At 43.7% G+C, this 17,809-nt stretch overlaps 5 protein-coding genes across 5 annotated transcripts; 4 read left to right on the forward strand and 1 right to left on the reverse strand.

Annotated features, from left to right (window-relative positions):
• Positions 1-1,345: 1,345 nt before the first annotated feature.
• GUITHDRAFT_148286 (hypothetical protein) lies at positions 1,346-2,429 on the reverse strand (the record flags this gene model as incomplete). The annotated part of the gene is made up of 3 exons (XM_005819825.1): positions 1,346-1,394; positions 1,577-1,621; positions 1,894-2,429. 3 exons carry the CDS (start codon positions 2,427-2,429, stop codon positions 1,346-1,348), a joined length of 630 nt encoding a protein of 209 aa, XP_005819882.1.
• A 3,705-nt stretch (positions 2,430-6,134) lies between these two features.
• GUITHDRAFT_120890 (hypothetical protein) lies at positions 6,135-6,569 on the forward strand (the record flags this gene model as incomplete). Its single annotated transcript, XM_005819826.1, has 1 exon — positions 6,135-6,569. One exon carries the CDS (start codon positions 6,135-6,137, stop codon positions 6,567-6,569), a length of 435 nt encoding a protein of 144 aa, XP_005819883.1.
• A 1,104-nt stretch (positions 6,570-7,673) lies between these two features.
• GUITHDRAFT_120891 (hypothetical protein) lies at positions 7,674-8,993 on the forward strand (the record flags this gene model as incomplete). The annotated part of the gene is made up of 1 exon (XM_005819827.1): positions 7,674-8,993. The coding sequence occupies one exon, from the start codon at positions 7,674-7,676 to the stop codon at positions 8,991-8,993; it is 1,320 nt and encodes a 439-aa protein (XP_005819884.1).
• A 3,730-nt stretch (positions 8,994-12,723) lies between these two features.
• GUITHDRAFT_120892 (hypothetical protein) lies at positions 12,724-13,968 on the forward strand (the record flags this gene model as incomplete). Its single annotated transcript, XM_005819828.1, has 5 exons — positions 12,724-12,933; positions 12,990-13,151; positions 13,218-13,352; positions 13,415-13,709; positions 13,754-13,968. 5 exons carry the CDS (start codon positions 12,724-12,726, stop codon positions 13,966-13,968), a joined length of 1,017 nt encoding a protein of 338 aa, XP_005819885.1.
• Positions 13,969-16,537: 2,569 nt separating this feature from the next.
• GUITHDRAFT_120893 (hypothetical protein) lies at positions 16,538-17,278 on the forward strand (the record flags this gene model as incomplete). The annotated part of the gene is made up of 1 exon (XM_005819829.1): positions 16,538-17,278. The coding sequence occupies one exon, from the start codon at positions 16,538-16,540 to the stop codon at positions 17,276-17,278; it is 741 nt and encodes a 246-aa protein (XP_005819886.1).
• Between the last annotated feature and the right edge of the window lie 531 nt (positions 17,279-17,809).

Below are 17,809 nucleotides of genomic sequence, written 5' to 3' on the forward strand. Positions count from 1 at the left end.
ATCTGACTCAGATGAGAGTGAATCTGATTGAGGTGAGAGCGCGATTGAGTTGTGTGTTTGATTGATTGTGGCTTTAAACCAGATTATGACTGATGCTATAGATGGCTGGCTGGCATTGCCAGGGAGTCTGAATTTGAAAGTATCTGTGCTGCTGCGCCACGGAAGTCTCTTTTCTTGACATAGTTGTTAGTGAATATAACATAGTTGTTAGTGAATATAATCCGTATATGATCCAAACAAGAATCAATAGCGCAAAGGGGCTGGCTGCCCACACAATGATTCTAATTGCAACATCACTCAACGCCAGTACACTATGAATTCAGTTGTAATTGCCATTGATTTAAGCCATGGAAGATCATTGTTGTTGCCGCTTCAACACTTTATTTTATATACGAGACAAGTCTGAAGCAAGGTGGAAAGAGTGCGGTGTGTAGAAAGATGAAACACAAGGCAGATTGAAAGAAATTTTATTGTCAAAACCTTTTAGGGATCCTCTTTAGAAGGCTAGCAATCAACCTGTCCTTGTTGTGGATTTCTGCAGCGTGTTCCTGTTGCATGCTCTGGATTCGAGCTTCGTAGTGAAGCTTCATCTGTTTTTCCTTGTCGAATGTTGAATGTTGAAACATCCTTCGTATCCAGGCTTGATATTCATCAACTTTTGTGTTGTGATGCAATTTTTTTGGGTTGAGTTTGATACGAAAAGATTTCAACAAGTTGCGACAGAGCATATCATGATCAGCTTTGATGGAAGAGTCCAAAAAGAATGGAACGAGCTTTTTGATCGTAAAGCGGTCAAGCAACGAGAAGAGTTGAATCAAATACAATCGCCATTGAACTGTCTGACAGTTGGTGTAACGAATGGCACGATTTCGGCCCTTGGAATGCTTAGAAGTGTAATACATATTACATTGCCAATGTGAAAAGATATGACTTTTTGCGTAATCAAGTCCCAGGAAAGGTTTGTATTCGACAAGAGCATATATCACGGAAGGGTCCAAGAAATTTGGAATGAGTTTGTTGATAGTAAAGCGGTCAAGCATGCAGAAGAGTTGGATCAGATACAATTGCCAGTCAACAGTTGGTTTGTGGATGGCATTATGAGCGTGACGTATAATAGCAGATTGAGCATTGTGGAAATACACAGGAGGTTTGTACAAAGCAACAGTATTGCATGCGTTGGAAAGAGATACTTTACGCTTCTTTGACGAGGATGGGTGGGAGTCGTTGCTGCGTTTGGGCATGGCGGCGTGGCTTTTCGGGGTCCGGTGGCGCCGGCGGTGAGTTAAGTAGATGTGTGTGGGGGGCTAAGTACCCCCTGTTGGGAGGGTGGAGTTTATAATATGAGTTATTTGAGTACCCCCTTGAGGATAGTGAGTATGGATACTACAGGTTTGCTGCCGACAAGTGCAGCGTCTGCCCGGAGGGGACCCAATGCCCCGAGTCGTGTGTGGCTTGATGTTCTTCTCGTGGCGCAACATTTGAGATTTTAATTTTTCGAACTTTGTGTGACTTAGCCAGTTAGTGCTAGTGCTAGTGTTAGAGTTAGTTATTACCGTGTTGTTGGTGAATCCATAACCTGGTATACAGAGGCAATCCATGACGGAGGTACCTGGGGTTTGACCTGGAATCAACGAGTTGTTAAAGCATCGGGTACAAACGGTGCTGTTTTGAGGGGAATAAGTTTGTGATGGGCATGGCGAGCACTGTCTGTTTTGAGGAGAGTTGCCGTCAGCACAAGGCACGGTTTCAAACGTAGAAGCAGGGCATATAGAGCAGTCGGAGCAAATCCTATTGGCAGCACCGTCGCCATCCTGCTGACAACCCCTCGTCTCGTACTGATGCATGCTGCAGTTTGTACAGAAGATGCAGACACGGTTTTTGCTATTGAAGCACCTGCTGAACTCATATTGGTTGGGCGTACAGCGCTCACAGTCTAGCTTGCTGTTGTTTCCAGGGCAGTAGTGCTCATCGGGACATGTAGTGCAAACAAAGCTCTCATCTGAACCATCCCAGAAATACTCAATGTTGCATTGGCAGGCTGTACGGGCAGTTTTGTTGGTACCGCTGGGGATGGCTGAGTTATTAGGACATGGTGTACAAGAGGTGCTGTCTGGTGCTGAGTATGAATCGCCTGGGCAGGCTATGCATGTGAAAGCAGTGTCGGATCCACTCTTGTAATAGCCAGCATTGCATTGGCAGGCTGTACGGGCAGTTTTGTTGGTACCGCTGGGGATGGCTGAGTTATCAGGACATGGTGTACAAGAGGTGCTGTCTGGTGCTGAGTATGAATCGCCTGGGCAGGCTATGCATGTGAAAGCAATGTCGGATCCACTCTTGTAATAGCCAGCATTGCATTGGCAGGCTGTACGGGCAGTTTTGTTGGTACCGCTGGGGATGGCTGAGTTATCAGGACATGGTGTACATGACATGTTGTTGTTCAGTGCTGAGTATGAATCACCTGCGCATGGAGAGCAGATACGGTTTTGTGCACCATTTTCATTTGCTCTACATGCGGTGGTAACGTAGTATCCCGGGTAGCAGTCTGTACATTTAAGGCACACGGTAGCAGTTTTCCCATTCGCTAATTCTACTACACTTTGATGATAATCCGTTATACACGTACACCAGCTACAGTATAAGCCTGGGTAAAATTCATAACCATGAATAGGGGCGTTAGAATTTGCGGGGCAACTTCCATAACCATAAGTAGAACACCACCCATCCGACGCATAACATGAATACACTAACCCGCTGCACAATATGAATATTAGATGAAAATCATGCATGTTGTTTAATGGCATGTTAAAACATATTTATATCAGTTATTTTTTAAATATTTCTTCCCCGGGTGGGGGATACGGCATACTAGGGTGGGGAGGATGCTGGTACCTGAGGGCTCGTACCTCACTGCAGGGGGGTGCTCGCTGTGTGAGCCGGGGTTCTACTGCACCGGGAGGGTGAAGAGTGCATACCCGGAGCGATCCAACTCCACCTCAGGGGCTTCCTCATTGATGCAGTGTCAGTGTGACTATGGATACTACAGGTTTGCTGCCGACAAGTGCAGCGTCTGCCCGGAGGGGACCCAATGCCCCGAGTCGTGTGTGGCTTGATGTTCTTCTCGTGGCGCAACATTTGAGATTTTAATTTTTCGAACTTTGTGTGACTTAGCCAGTTAGTGCTAGTGCTAGTGTTAGAGTTAGTTATTACCGTGTTGTTGGTGAATCCATAACCTGGTATACAGAGGCAATCCATGACGGAGGTACCTGGGGTTTGACCTGGAATCAACGAGTTGTTAGGTTTTTTGTTGGTCATAAAGATTTGGAATGTATTTAAAAGCACTGTGATCCAACAGCGCGAAGAACACGTTCAAGCATGAGCGATTTGATCCCCTCGAGCCTCTACCGCCGAGCTGAGAACAACCCACCCCGGCCAGGTTACCCCGTTTATGCCAACGAATATATAGCAACTTTGCGGCGTGCCCTGATCGAGCGACCGAATAAACACATCTACCACCAAGCTGAGAACAGCCCACCCCAACCAGGTTACTCCGCTTATCCCAACCCATACATAGAAGAATTGCGGCGTGCCCTGATCGAGGGACCGGAGAAACCTATACTCAGCATGATGCAAGATTCAGATTACCTTTATTCTCTGTATTTGATATCTGCGATGATGTGGGGCAGTCTAGCAACGTTCTTGGTCACGGCAATCAATCAGATCAAGCTTTTGATCTACCACATGACTTGTGAAGAGATTGATGTGGATCAACTTGATTATATCCTTCATACGACCGTTGAGATTTTTCAATATGTCAACAATTTGGAGGATCAGTCGAAGTTCTACCCACGGGATATCCAGAACATGATAAAGAAAGACATCGTGCCAATTGGTAAAGAGTTGTCAAAAGTGATGTCTCGTGTCAAGGACAGAAGAAAAATTTTGGTCAGCATGGATTCATTGAGAAGAGTATCTTGCATCAACTAAACAACATGGAGCGGCGTCTTGTACAGATCAAAGATGAATTGACGGCCAGGTATGTCATCAGTCTATTTTCTTCATGCCTTTTCATCGTGTTAAATTTGACCCTGTGCATTTTATTCGCAGGCGACAGGCTGCGTTGGTGTTTGTACATCCAGGGAGCGGACCGATGTCGTATGGCATTCCCTCGATTGCATCCGTAAAGGCCCGATGCATTTATGATAGCTGGGAAAATCCGCTTGGGTTACGGCAGGTGGTCACTTCAAAACATTTCGCTTCGAAAGATAATGAGTATAACCTATAAACGACAAACTGAAATAGACATCGAAATCTAAAACAAAATTGAAGTCTACAGGCTATGGTATGTACCCCCATTGGGAGCATACCCACCAAGAGCGAACAAATGAATGTTTCTCTTGATGACCCCCAATAGTCAATGACTATTGAGGGCGATGATACAGAGGTCTTTGCAGGAATTCAGGTCTTCCAGGAAGTGTCCTGAAACACAGTAGAATATTCATTGCTGCATTGACATCCCGGGATACAAATGGAGACTTGAAGCATCTGGTGGAAGAACACCATTTCAATCCTCGAACAATTTTTTTCCGTGTATTATGTTTCCCTTTTTTTCGCATGGAATGTCGACGGGTAAAGTCATGCAATCTTTCTCCACAACAATTGCATTTTGCTGTTGTGAAGTATTCATCAATCTCAACAAACTTTTTGAATCGTTTTTTGCATTTTTCTTTGATCCACTTTACGGGTGCCATTTTTTCTCCTCTCCCTGTTGAATTGAATGACCCATCACCATACGCAAGCATTGGTTCTTCCTGATCCTTTGTTTGAAGAGTATTCAGAAAACGATCAACGACTCTGTTTTTGTGAATGAAGTTGTCCATTCTGAGTAGAGCCTCTCTTCGTTTGCAATGATGTTGAAAACATTGTTTTCTGACATCCAAGACAACCTTGATGTTCTGTTCAAAGACCTTTGAATTACATGTTTTCAAAGAAGCATTACTCAATCTATTATTGATTTCCTTTATCTCTGTATTCCATTTTCTTGACCTCCGCTCATTCCTCTTCATGTGAGATTCCTGATAGTATTGGTTTCGACTGAAGCGGAATTGTTTACCTGTCCCATCTTCAATCCCACAAATCAAGACAGTTCGTCCAGGATCAATAGCAATCACTCTGTTGCTTGTGTTTTCAACATGTCGCGCTTTCTTTTTCTCGCGTTGTTCTTGTTTTTTCTGGATCACTTCTTTTTCGAAATGAAAACAAAGAGAAACCCCGTCTGTTTGGACTCGTTTCAATGTTTTTCCATTTTTCGCATATCGGTCATATCTGAATACATCCTTCATTTGAAAAAAGTCTTCATCCATTTCAACGACTGTCAATCTAAGTCCTTTCGACATGGCCGATAATATCTTGGCATCAATAGTGATGAAATGACTCTTGATCGTACAAATAGGGGCTAAGGAATATGTCTTGGTTTCATTTTGTTCAAGGAAGGACAATATCATATGCTGATATCGAAGCAATTCCAATTGATGGTTTTCATACCACCAAGTATGTGCCTTGAGATGCTTCTGATTCAACAGAACAAATTGTCCTCTTTGTAACCCCAAAACATTTCTCTGATCTTGTACAAATCGGGATACATCTTCCTGCATCAGATACCTTAGTGGTGGAAATGCCCAACCATTGATAACGCATCGGAGGTTGTGTTGAAACTCCTTCAATTCTGTCACCTTCATTTTTGGTATTTTGAGCTCTTTTATTTGTGTCTCAGTCCATTCCTCGATATATCTGATTTGCCTCGAATTGATGGTGTATGCCAGGTATGTCTTGAGATTCGTGATGTATTGTTGTATGGCATACAGTATTGCTTGCCCGTCTCCTTTGATGCGATTGATTTGATATTCATCATAAGTTGAATGTTTTTCCTCCCAGAACGAACGTAACATGTCACGATAGTTCTGTTGCTGTTGTATCTTGTCTTCTTTACCTTTTTTCGGCTCTCTGAGCTTGTATTCTTTTCTCGTTTCAGTTCCAAGAAGGAAACACTTGTAGAAGAATGACTGATCATTCAATTCTGGAGTATACTTTCGTTCAAGGCACCAAAGCAAAAAATGGTTGAAAATGAGACTACCACGATGCATGATTTGACTGATATGCTTGACCCATTCGTCGATGACAGGGAACAATCTCTGGTGTATTTGGAGTCAGAGCAGGTGATCTTGACGCGTTTGATCAAGTCGAGAACGTTTGGGTTGAAGCACGCGGTGTTTCCACGGTGCATGTTTGTGAACGGGCAGTGGTATGACGGGGGTGTGGTGAACAACTTCAAGGGCAAGAGGGCGGAGTGTGAGGGTAGCGGGGGTGTTCTGCCGCTGATGATTCAGAACAACTGGATTGTTGGGATCGAGAACAAGGTGAGGCGTGCGAAGCGCTGGGGCCATTGGTTTGTGAGGAACGAGAGTACGGGGAGCTGTGGTAGCGAGGCGGGGCTGAGGCAACTGTTGGATAGGATGGTGGAGTCTGTGAGGAACGGTGTTCCGGAACTAATCGCAGGGTCTCAGTCTGTCTAAGTCCTCCTCAGCCTTCCGCCTCAGCCCCTTCCCGCCTCAGTCGCGATTTCTCTGATAAAACGTTTCTGTCAAGCAATATAAAAGATATCCCTATGAGAACGAGATGTGTGTGTGCAGTTTGATCAAGAACAGATCTTTGAGTTATTTGTGAGGTCATGCGCTTGTCCTTCATGCAATGAACGGTGTCTCTGAAGGATTGGGCTAGTCTTGACATGGCAGGGTTTTTCGATGCGGCTAATCGAAAGCAACGAAACATTTGAAACAATGTTTGTGTGTAATTTCATTTGAGTCCATAAACTTTTGAAACTTGCTTGAAATGAAAATAAGTTGAAAACGATGTCTTGCAAGTTCAAATTTAACCACTCAATTAAATTTCAAATATTGGTTTTGAAATAAAATGTGAAGGTAGATTTGCCTTCTTTGCTGACGTGGGGTCAAGGGGGTAGTATACAGACAAACAGGGGGTACTAGTCGGGGTATAAGATTTGCCTTCTTGGCTGACTTGGGATCAAGGGGGTAGAATACAGACAAACAGGGGGTACTAGTCGGGGTATAGGATTTGCCTTCTTGGCTGACTTGGGATCAAGGGGGTAGAATACAGACAAACAGGGGGTACTAGTCGGGGTATAGGATTTGCCTTCTTGGCTGACTTGGGATCAAGGGGGTAGAATACAGACAAACAGGGGGTACTAGTCGGGGTATAGGATTTGCCTTCTTGGCTGACTTGGGATCAAGGGGGTAGTATACAGACAAACAGGGGGTACTAGTCGGGGTATAAGATTTGCCTTCTTGGCTGACGTGGGATCAAGGGGGTAGTATACAGACAAACAGGGGGTACTAGTCGGGTATAAGATTTGCCTTCTTGGCTGACGTGGGATCAAGGGGGTAGTATATAGGTCAGAGAGGGTGGGGTCAGAAGATCTAAAAATAATAAATAATAATGACAGTTGTACCATCTACAATCTATTTTTAAAAAAAGAATTTTATTATTGTACTCTAATGATATTTTTTAAACTACCAAACATGACATTATTATCTTTTAGATTTCTCAGCAAGGAGTGTTAAAAGAATCAAGAGCCATACGTGAAGTGTCAAACCTGCAAGATGTTGTTTTGCAAGCATGCACGAGTGTTTCTGTCTGTGCTCTTCTTGGTCCTTTTTCCTGGAGAAAAGAGGAAACGGGACGAGGTGGATGATGATGATGATGACGAGCATTCCGATGCGAGTGTGAGCCAGTCAGAGAGTGAGGGATGTGACTCTTCGGATGACTTTGATGATCCTGATGACATTGAGAGTGACGAGAAGTGGTTCTCTGGAGAGAGGAAGAGAGTTGACAGCAAGGTACTGCCTGATAGTGACGAGGAGCCTGAATGGAAGTCTAAGGATAAGGCTGCGGAGAAGGCTGAGAAGTGGGCTGTTTGTCACATGGATATGAACTTTAGTCGAAAGCTGATGATCAAGGGATACAAAATCAAGTTCGATGACCATGATGCCTGTTATTCATCCGTTGAGAAGGATTTGCGAAGTCTTGTTGCTGATATTCCAAAAGAGACGAAGGAGAGGATTGAGGGTTCGATGACTCCGAGAATGAAAGAGACGTGGAGTTTCTTGCCTCTTGTCTGCTTGAGTTATTTTTGGGACTGGCAAAAGGAATCTGTGAAGAGTCATGTACCTGTGGACAATCTTTGTATGAAGAGTTTGTTTCGTGCTATCTTCTTCAATTCTGAATGTGGATTCGGGAAATTTCTGATTCATTTCAACTTCCTTCCGTATCTGTTGAGTTTTCACCAGCGATGCATGGTCAATTCCGGTCTTTCTGATAGTGTCGTTTTCGATGATATGGTTCGTTTTTCGTATCGTTTGGCCGATGACGGGTATGAGTTTTTGCAAGGAAGCAGGTACCTGTGTTCATTCTTGTACGTTGAAAGGTGCTTCAATTATATCTTCAATTACAAGAAGCCTTCAATCAGCTATGATTCGTGTGTTAATTCATCGGAAGTCGATAAAGAGGTTTCATCAATGTTGTATCTTCCGACTGTAAAGGATCTTATGAATCGTGTCCGGCGGTCTGTTGTTGCTGCCAGATTTGACCAGTACTGTGGCTTGATTCTTCTTTTGCTTTCCATGCCTGGAATGTTCGAAGTTTTCCGTGAGGACTCCAATCAATTGACTTCATTTAAGCGATTTCTGAAAACTTATCTGATTGAAGGACGAAATGTTGGAGAGGATGAAGCGGTGAAGAGAGTTGACGAGATCGTTGATGACATTCTGAACAGGAGATACTCTGATCATGACTTTATCTCAGTTGCTCAAGGTCTTGTTGAACACTTGTTTATCAGACCTTTCACGCGCGGAGTGCTCTTCAAGTTGTCTTCTGCTCGCCAGTCTCGTCTCGAGGGCTTCTTGATGCAATCTGGTCCTTAGTTTTAGTGATTTTATCACCGTGTTATGGTAAAGATATTTTAATTTCTGGATGTCACTGGTATGCCTCACGATCACCCTAGGGTTGCTCAGATAAGTTTCAAAGTTTAAGCGAGGTTCTTGTGGCTCAAGTGCCATTCTGTAAAGACATAGAAACCATGTGGCAGGGGCATTGCGAATTACGATCCAGCTACCCAAAGGGTTAATACATTTTATTTTCTTTGTTTTAGAATAAAACGTTTGTGAAGAATAAAACTTCTCTCCAGAATTTAATAAGGGAACCTTCCTTGGAAGGTGACCAATCCACCAAATGACGAGTTGCGTGCTGTCATTGCTATCACCGCCACCACTGCTGTTGATGTGCCTTCTTCTTGGAACAAGCGCTTGGCATCAGGAAACCCAGTTGAGATTCAACGAGCCGTCTACAACCGAATCGCATAAAGTCTTTACAATGCAGAATGCGACCGCACTCGAATATCGCAAAAGGGTTGTCCGCACCCACTCCCTTGACTTTGTGTGTCCTCCGGGGCCACGCCGACTGCGAGGAGCTGGGGCGCTATGCCGTCTCGCAGAGGGAGGATCTAACTTCGAACATGAATCGGATTTGACTGTCCTAGCAAAAAGTTTCAGGGCCGTCGTCACCTCCCGTGGGTTAGAATCCCATGTGCAACCATGCATCAGAGACGAGGACTGTGGCGAGGGGATGAGGTGCAGGTTCTCGAGGTACGGGGGTTATTGCGCGCTCAATGTCACAGACACATGGGTGTTTGTAGACTGAAATGTTTACAACCCATTAGGTCAATCTAGTGATTAAATCCCTTGGACACAAAATAAAGGATAGTCACAAATACAAAAACATCTAGTCGTTTTCAAAGATTTATGCATCACAAAACACCTGACTGCAATATGTAAAACTATGACAAAACCAAGCGCATCCAATGACCTTGTCGCAGAAAGTATCCTTGTGGCGATGTTCGTGGTATATTCTTTGGTCATACTGTGAGTTTATTCGTTCGTAATTCGCCGGTGCCATGGTGATAGGGACAGGGTGATACTGGGGGTTATATTGATGAGGGGTTGATAGTGATGTATACATTTGCATTTTGTCGGGATTCTAACAAGGTTGCTTTTATATTGAAAGGGTTTCCAAATTTTGGTAGCTAAGAGAGCCGTAGCGTACCAGGGCCAGGGTCGGACCCTTGGTGTTTTTACTTAGTGGGTCACATATGAAAATCGCCATGTGCAGGACAGAGAGGCCAGAGAGGATATAGCGATGCCATTGTCTCCCTGGGAGATGCCTTGGGATCCCTTAGCTCTGAGGGCCAGGGTCGGACCCTTGGTGTTTTTACTTAGTGGGTCACATATGAAAATCGCCATGTGCAGGACAGAGAGGCCAGAGAGGATATAGCGATGCCATTGTCTCCCTGGGAGATGCCTTGGGATCCCCTAGCTCTGAGGGCCAGGGTCGGACCCTTGGTGTTTTTACTTAGTGGGTCACATATGAAAATCGCCATGTGCAGGACAGAGAGGCCAGAGAGGATATAGCGATGCCATTGTCCCCCTGGGAGATGCCTTGGGATCCCCTAGCTCTGAGGGCCAGGGTCGGACCCTTGGTGTTTTTACTTAGTGGGTCACATATGAAAATCGCCATGTGCAGGACAGAGAGGCCAGAGAGGATATAGCGATGCCATTGTCCCCCTGGGAGATGCCTTGGGATCCCCTAGCTCTGAGGGCCAGGGTCGGACCCTTGGTGTTTTTACTTAGTGGGTCACATATGAAAATCGCCATGTGCAGGACAGAGAGGCCAGAGAGGATATAGCGATGCCATTGTCCCTCCGAGGCTCCGGGAGATGCCTTGGGATCCCCTAGCTCTGAGGGCCAGGGTCGGACCCTTGGTGTTTTTACTTAGTGGGTCACATATGAAAACCGCCATTCAACAAGGGTTCCTCCTCACAGTCAAATTGAAGGGGTGGTAACAAAAGAGATATGAAAGTAGGGGTAGTTTTTAGGTGAAAGGGTCGGACCCTTGGTGTTTTTACTTAGTGGGTCACATATGAAATCGGCCTTGTGCAGGAGAGGGTGCAAAAAAAAAAATTTGTATATATATGTAACGAAAACGTGAGGTAAGTGACTTTGAATCGATTTAAATCAGTTTTGAATTGGTTTAAATTGATAAGAATAACAATATCATTTAGCTGATTTCTGTGTTACTTTTGGGTAAATTTTTCTGGTGTTTTGTGAGAGATTGATAATGAGAGATTTGACTTAGAAGAAAAAAATGAGGTATGGAAAATCTCGGAAATTGAGCAGTAGAAAACAGCAGAATATGGTTGATTTTGATGTAGAAAATTGAAAAAGACAATCTTAAAAAAATTGAATTTATTAAAAATGCTTGTTAATCTATGCCTTGTCAATCTATGCCTCCTCTGTTCATTGGGGTTTTGTAGAAGTGATGATGCGGATTTTATTGAAATTGTCATGAATCATTAGTGTCAATGTTTGGATTACGTTGTATTTATTGAACTGTGTAAATATATTGGTATTTATCAATAGGCAAGGTTGCCAAAGGGTGGTAACGTCTGTATTTTGATTTGGATACTGCTGTTTGGATTTGATTTAGTTGGTGATGTTGTTGGAGATCGCGTTGCGAGGTGCATATCAACATGAAAGAAGAAAGGAATATGAACAAAGCCATAACGAAGATACCACCGATTGAAACTAGTGTTAGTTCGCTTTGTGTATATGGATTTGAAGAGCGTTTATCTGTGAAAGGATCGAATAGTAACCATACTATGATTCCAATGAGTGCCGTCAGAGTGATTGGGAATATTATTTGTAATCTTGACAATGATATCTTGTTGAAAGAATATAGAGATACTATCAAAGGCAGAGCGAGGAAGTATATTGCTATGATAACATTGGATAGGAACCAATGTAATAGAAATGGTACATTGAGTTTGTCTTGTGAATCTTGTCTTCTTTTATTTATGTGGTTGATAGGGGCTGGTTTGTAGTACCATGTGATGAGAGCTGTTAACCAAAATAGATAGAAAAGTATGTATAGTGGTATAGGATTTCTTTTTGATATTTTGATATTATTTGGCTTCTGTTCGTTCTGGTCGTCTTCAGATGGCATGTTATCATTATCGTCTTCAGATGGCATATGATGAATATATTTTATGATGTGGGATGATTTATATGCATTTGAATGGGTTTTTAAGAGTATGAATCGGAGAATTCTTTTTTTGACGAGTGTTTTGCGGGTGGTGTGTGGATTTGTTTGTTGTTTAGGTAGTGTGTATCGGGATTGATGTATGCCTTGTTGGGTTTATTAGTTTTTATGATGTAAATTACAAATTTTGTCTTGGTTTTTTGTAATGGCGTTTTTGAGATTAAGAATGAGCTGTTTGCCGTCACTGTGGATGAAGACGGGTTCGATTCTCTTTCTCTTCATTACATGATTTGGGTTGGGATATTTTGGGAATATTATTTATATATATCTTTATATTATTGGTGTGTATTTGGTACCCCTCCGAATTTGGATTATTACTAGGGGTAGTGGGAAGTTGGGGATATTTTGGGAATATTATTTATGTAGATCTTTATATTATTGGTGTGTATTTGGTACCCCTCCTCAGTTGGATTATTACTAGGGGTAGTGGGAAGTTCCTGGTCACAAACCTGTTTAAATTAGGCGAGGTGGTGGCTGGATGGAGTTCTGAGAGCTAAAGGGATGAACGAAAGGCGTCTGAGAGATGTTGTTGCGGGAGCTGTGATGGAATCGTTACGGAGTGATAAGGGTCTTTCTGTGGAGAGTATTTTGAATTGTGACTGGGATCAAGTGGAAGAGTGTATTGGGAATCTGCAAGGATTAAGTTTCCGGGAGTCTGGTGACTTTGAGATGTTTTTGGGGAAGAAGGATGAGTTACTTGGGCATCTGAAGGTTAGTTTGTTTGAAAATTATGGAATTTTAGAATTGACGAGTTGAATGATTGACAGTATTTCGCGCTGGAGGATGCTTTTGATGTTGAGCTGGATGAGGAGCTTGAGAATCATCTGAGACCTTTTATGGGCTGTGCGTATTTGGTTGCTACGAAGCAGTTGAATGTTTTTGAGAAGGCTTTTGCGAATGTGAACAATGTGGAAGTTGCATATGATCTGGTTGAATTTTTGATGTAATATGCTTATATGGTTTGGTGATGTATTGTGTAGTTATATTTGTTACAGTGCTGGAAGGATTGTGTTTTGGAATGCAATCATACTTTCCAAGACGTGAGACTGGAGAGTACTTATCAGTATGGAGAGAGAGCGATGTTGGATGATTATTATCATAAGAATCTTTTCTGTTTTACGCTTATGCAGGTGATGATTGATTTGTTTATTTCTTGTGATGCTTGAAGGTTGTTGATGATTGCTCTCTATAGGATAAGGTTTATTGCATTGTTTCCGATGCTCTGTCTCCTTTCATTGTATCAAGGTCTTTGTACAAGGGTTATGATGAACAGGGGTATGAGTACAGTGTTTTGATGAAGCCACCGTCGGATGAGCTGAGAGAAGGAGCGAAGTCGTTGCTGGAGCAGTCTGGAAGGGGCGAGGAGTTTGAAGCTTCAAAGGGGCGTTTTACTGAGTTGTTCAAGAAAGCATACAGAGAGGCGCAGGATCGTGTTGAGGAGGCGAAAGTGTGTATCTGTGAGCGCATATCGATGCTGGATCATCCACGTGAGGAGTTGATTACTAGATTTGAATGCGATATCACGTTCCAGTTGGACCTTGGTTTCCTCTGCCATTGAGTGGTTTGGAGACTGTGATTGACAGGGTAAACACGGGTGAATATGGAGGAGATGCGTGTCCGATGGATGAGGATGAGGATGAGGATGAGGATGAGGATGAGGATGAGGATGAGGATGCAAGGCAAGGGATGAATGATTTGGTGTCTGAGAGCGAGTGGGACTCTGACTCAGATGAGAGTGAAATCTGATTGAGGTGAGAGCGCGATTGAGTTGTGTGTTTGATTGATTGTGGCTTTAAACCAGATTATGACTGATGCTATAGATGGCTGGCTGGCATTGCCAGGGAGTCTGAATTTGAAAGTATCTGTGCTGCTGCGCCACGGAAGTCTCTTTTCTTGACATAGTTGTTAGTGAATATAACATAGTTGTTAGTGAATATAATCCGTATATGATCCAAACAAGAATCAATAGCGCAAAGGGGCTGGCTGCCCACACAATGATTCTAATTGCAACATCACTCAACGCCAGTACACTATGAATTCAGTTGTAATTGCCATTGATTTAAGCCATGGAAGATCATTGTTGTTGCCGCTTCAACACTTTATTTTATATACGAGACAAGTCTGAAGCAAGGTGGAAAGAGTGCGGTGTGTAGAAAGATGAAACACAAGGCAGATTGAAAGAAATTTTATTGTCAAAACCTTTTAGGGATCCTCTTTAGAAGGCTAGCAATCAACCTGTCCTTGTTGTGGATTTCTGCAGCGTGTTCCTGTTGCATGCTCTGGATTCGAGCTTCGTAGTGAAGCTTCATCTGTTTTTCCTTGTCGAATGTTGAATGTTGAAACATCCTTCGTATCCAGGCTTGATATTCATCAACTTTTGTGTTGTGATGCAATTTTTTTGGGTTGAGTTTGATACGAAAAGATTTCAACAAGTTGCGACAGAGCATATCATGATCAGCTTTGATGGAAGAGTCCAAAAAGAATGGAACGAGCTTTTTGATCGTAAAGCGGTCAAGCAACGAGAAGAGTTGAATCAAATACAATCGCCATTGAACTGTCTGACAGTTGGTGTAACGAATGGCACGATTTCGGCCCTTGGAATGCTTAGAAGTGTAATACATATTACATTGCCAATGTGAAAAGATATGACTTTTTGCGTAATCAAGTCCCAGGAAAGGTTTGTATTCGACAAGAGCATATATCACGGAAGGGTCCAAGAAATTTGGAATGAGTTTGTTGATAGTAAAGCGGTCAAGCATGCAGAAGAGTTGGATCAGATACAATTGCCAGTCAACAGTTGGTTTGTGGATGGCATTATGAGCGTGACGTATAATAGCAGATTGAGCATTGTGGAAATACACAGGAGGTTTGTACAAAGCAACAGTATTGCATGCGTTGGAAAGAGATACTTTACGCTTCTTTGACGAGGATGGGTGGGAGTCGTTGCTGCGTTTGGGCATGGCGGCGTGGCTTTTCGGGGTCCGGTGGCGCCGGCGGTGAGTTAAGTAGATGTGTGTGGGGGGCTAAGTACCCCCTGTTGGGAGGGTGGAGTTTATAATATGAGTTATTTGAGTACCCCCTTGAGGATAGTGAGTACCCCCCGGCTGGAGGGTTGAGTACCCCTGGAATCAGCCTGATGTGTTTTTTATAATATGAGTTATTGATATGTGTTGGGTACGCTAAGTACCCCCTGTTGGGAGGGTTGAGTACCCCCCGGCTGAAGGGTTGAGTACCCCCGACTGGAGGGTTGAGCTGTAAAGCTCTGCAGCTGGGTTGAGGGCCGTCTGTTGAGTACCCCCTTGAGGATAGCGAGTACCCCCTGTTTAGAGGGTTGAGTACCCCTGGAATCAGCCTGACGTGTTTTTATAATATGAGTTATTGATAGGTCTTGGGTACCCCCTTGAGTATAGCGAGTACCCCCTGTTTAGAGGGTTGAGTACCCCTTATCGGCGGTATTAGCTGTAAAGCTCTGCAGCTGGGTTGAGGGGTGGTGTCTTGAGTACCCCCTTGAGTATAGCGAGTACCCCCTGTTAAGAGGGTTGAGTACCCCCTATCAGTATTAGCTGTAAAGCTCTGCAGCTGGGTTGAGGGGTGGTGTCTTGAGTACCCCCTTGAGTATAGCGAGTACCCCCTGTTAAGAGGGTTGAGTACCCCCTATCAGTATTAGCTGTAAAGCTCTGCAGCTGGGTTGAGGGGTGGTGTCTTGAGTACCCCCTTGAGGATAGTGAGTACCCCCGGCTGGAGGGTTGAGTACCCCCTATCAGTATTAGCTGTAAAGCTCTGCAGCTGGGTTGAGGGGCGTGTCTTGAGTACCCCCTTGAGTATAGCGAATACCCCCTGTTTAGAGGGCTGAGTACCCCTGGAATCAGCCTGACGTGTTTTTATAATATGAGTTATTGATAGGTCTTGGGTACCCCCTTGAGTATAGCGAGTACCCCCTGTTTAGAGGGCTGAGTACCCCTGGAATCAGCCTGACGTGTTTTTATAATATGAGTTATTGATAGGTTTTGGGTACCCCCTTGAGTATAGCGAGTACCCCCTGTTTAGAGGGTTGAGTACCCCTGGAATCAGCCTGACGTGTTTTTTATAATATGAGTTATTGATAGGTCTTGGGTACCCCCTTGAGTATAGCGAGTACCCCCTGTTTAGAGGGTTGAGTACCCCTGGAATCAGCCTGATGTGCTTTTATAATACGAGTTATTGATAGGTATTGAGTACCCCCTGTTTAGAGGGTTGAGTACCCTTATCAGTATCAACTGTGAACCTCTTCAGCTAGGCTAAGGGTTGAAGGTCTAGAGCTAATTCCGATCGCGCCATGCAGAATAGCGATACAGAAGCCTCTGTGGAAGATCAATACTTCTCCCTCTCACAGAAGTTCATCACACTCGAGCACCAATACAATGTCCTCAAAGGCAACTACGACACTCTCAAGCATACCAATACAACTTTTAAGAGCGAAATCAAGTCTCTTAGGCAAGACCTGCAAAAGAAACATGATCGAATCATTGATATGAGGCAGCGTATTTATGACCTGCATGATGATCTCGACGATGTGAACAGAAGGCTCGATGATGCAGTCACAAGACTTAACGAGCGTGATTCTTCCTTTGACTACACCAAAGGCTTCTTCTACCTCACCCTTGGCCTCGATGCAACAAAGAGTTATACACCAAGCGAGATCACCAAGGCATACAAGAGGGTCTACATGTTCAAACACTCAGACAAAGCCAGAGCCGACATCTGCAGCGACGAGTCTCGAACAATCCTCGAGGCAAAGGATTACCTCATTGAAGGAAGTTGCGACCTGGAGCTCAACGATCCTCAGACTGAGTACCAAAACCTATTCAAGCTCAGACAGGAAGAGTACTTCAACACATTGTCGCGTATATTCTCGGTTGAAAGGGAAAGGAACAGACTTCAAGAGGAACTCGATGTCGTCAAACAGCAGCTCAAGGACGCACAGGCTTCCGCTCGACTCCATTCCATTGGGTTCTCAACTGGATTTTATTCCGTCTCGGCGGGGTCTTTTTCTACCTGGATTTTTCTGAATGAATAGGTTTTGGATTTCAAAGCGAAAATTTTCCTTGAAATGTTTTACTTCTGTCAAACCACGCCATTTCAAATTGTGGGATCCTGCCAGCACCGTGCCATTTCTGGAATTTTTAAACGTTGTACAGAATGTACCAATGTTGTACACGGTGTCAGTTTGGGAGACTCACGTTCAAGCAGATCGCGCCCTGTGGGCACCATGTTGTGAGATGCATACATCAATGTGATGACAAGAACATCTTTTGATGCCAAATTTGACCAGATTTGAATGTATCATGTGGGAAAACGACTGCATTTCCTTTAAGCAGAGTGTTTTGAGGATGATCATCGGATGCATATCATGTTGCAATAAGAATTTTGTGGAAAGGAAATATTTGAATCTCAGTTCGTTGAGTTGCGTGTAAATGCAAATATGCTTTGAAGCATCGCTGAGCATAGTTGTAACAGTGCATTGACTTGTAATAGTGTAAGGTATGCATTCAAATTTGCATGCTCACGCTATCCTATAATTGTGGAGTTTCCTTGTCATACTTGCACT

The sequence above is a fragment of the Guillardia theta genome (assembly GCF_000315625.1).
Source record: "Guillardia theta CCMP2712 unplaced genomic scaffold GUITHscaffold_203, whole genome shotgun sequence".
NCBI lineage: Eukaryota > Cryptophyceae > Pyrenomonadales > Geminigeraceae > Guillardia > Guillardia theta.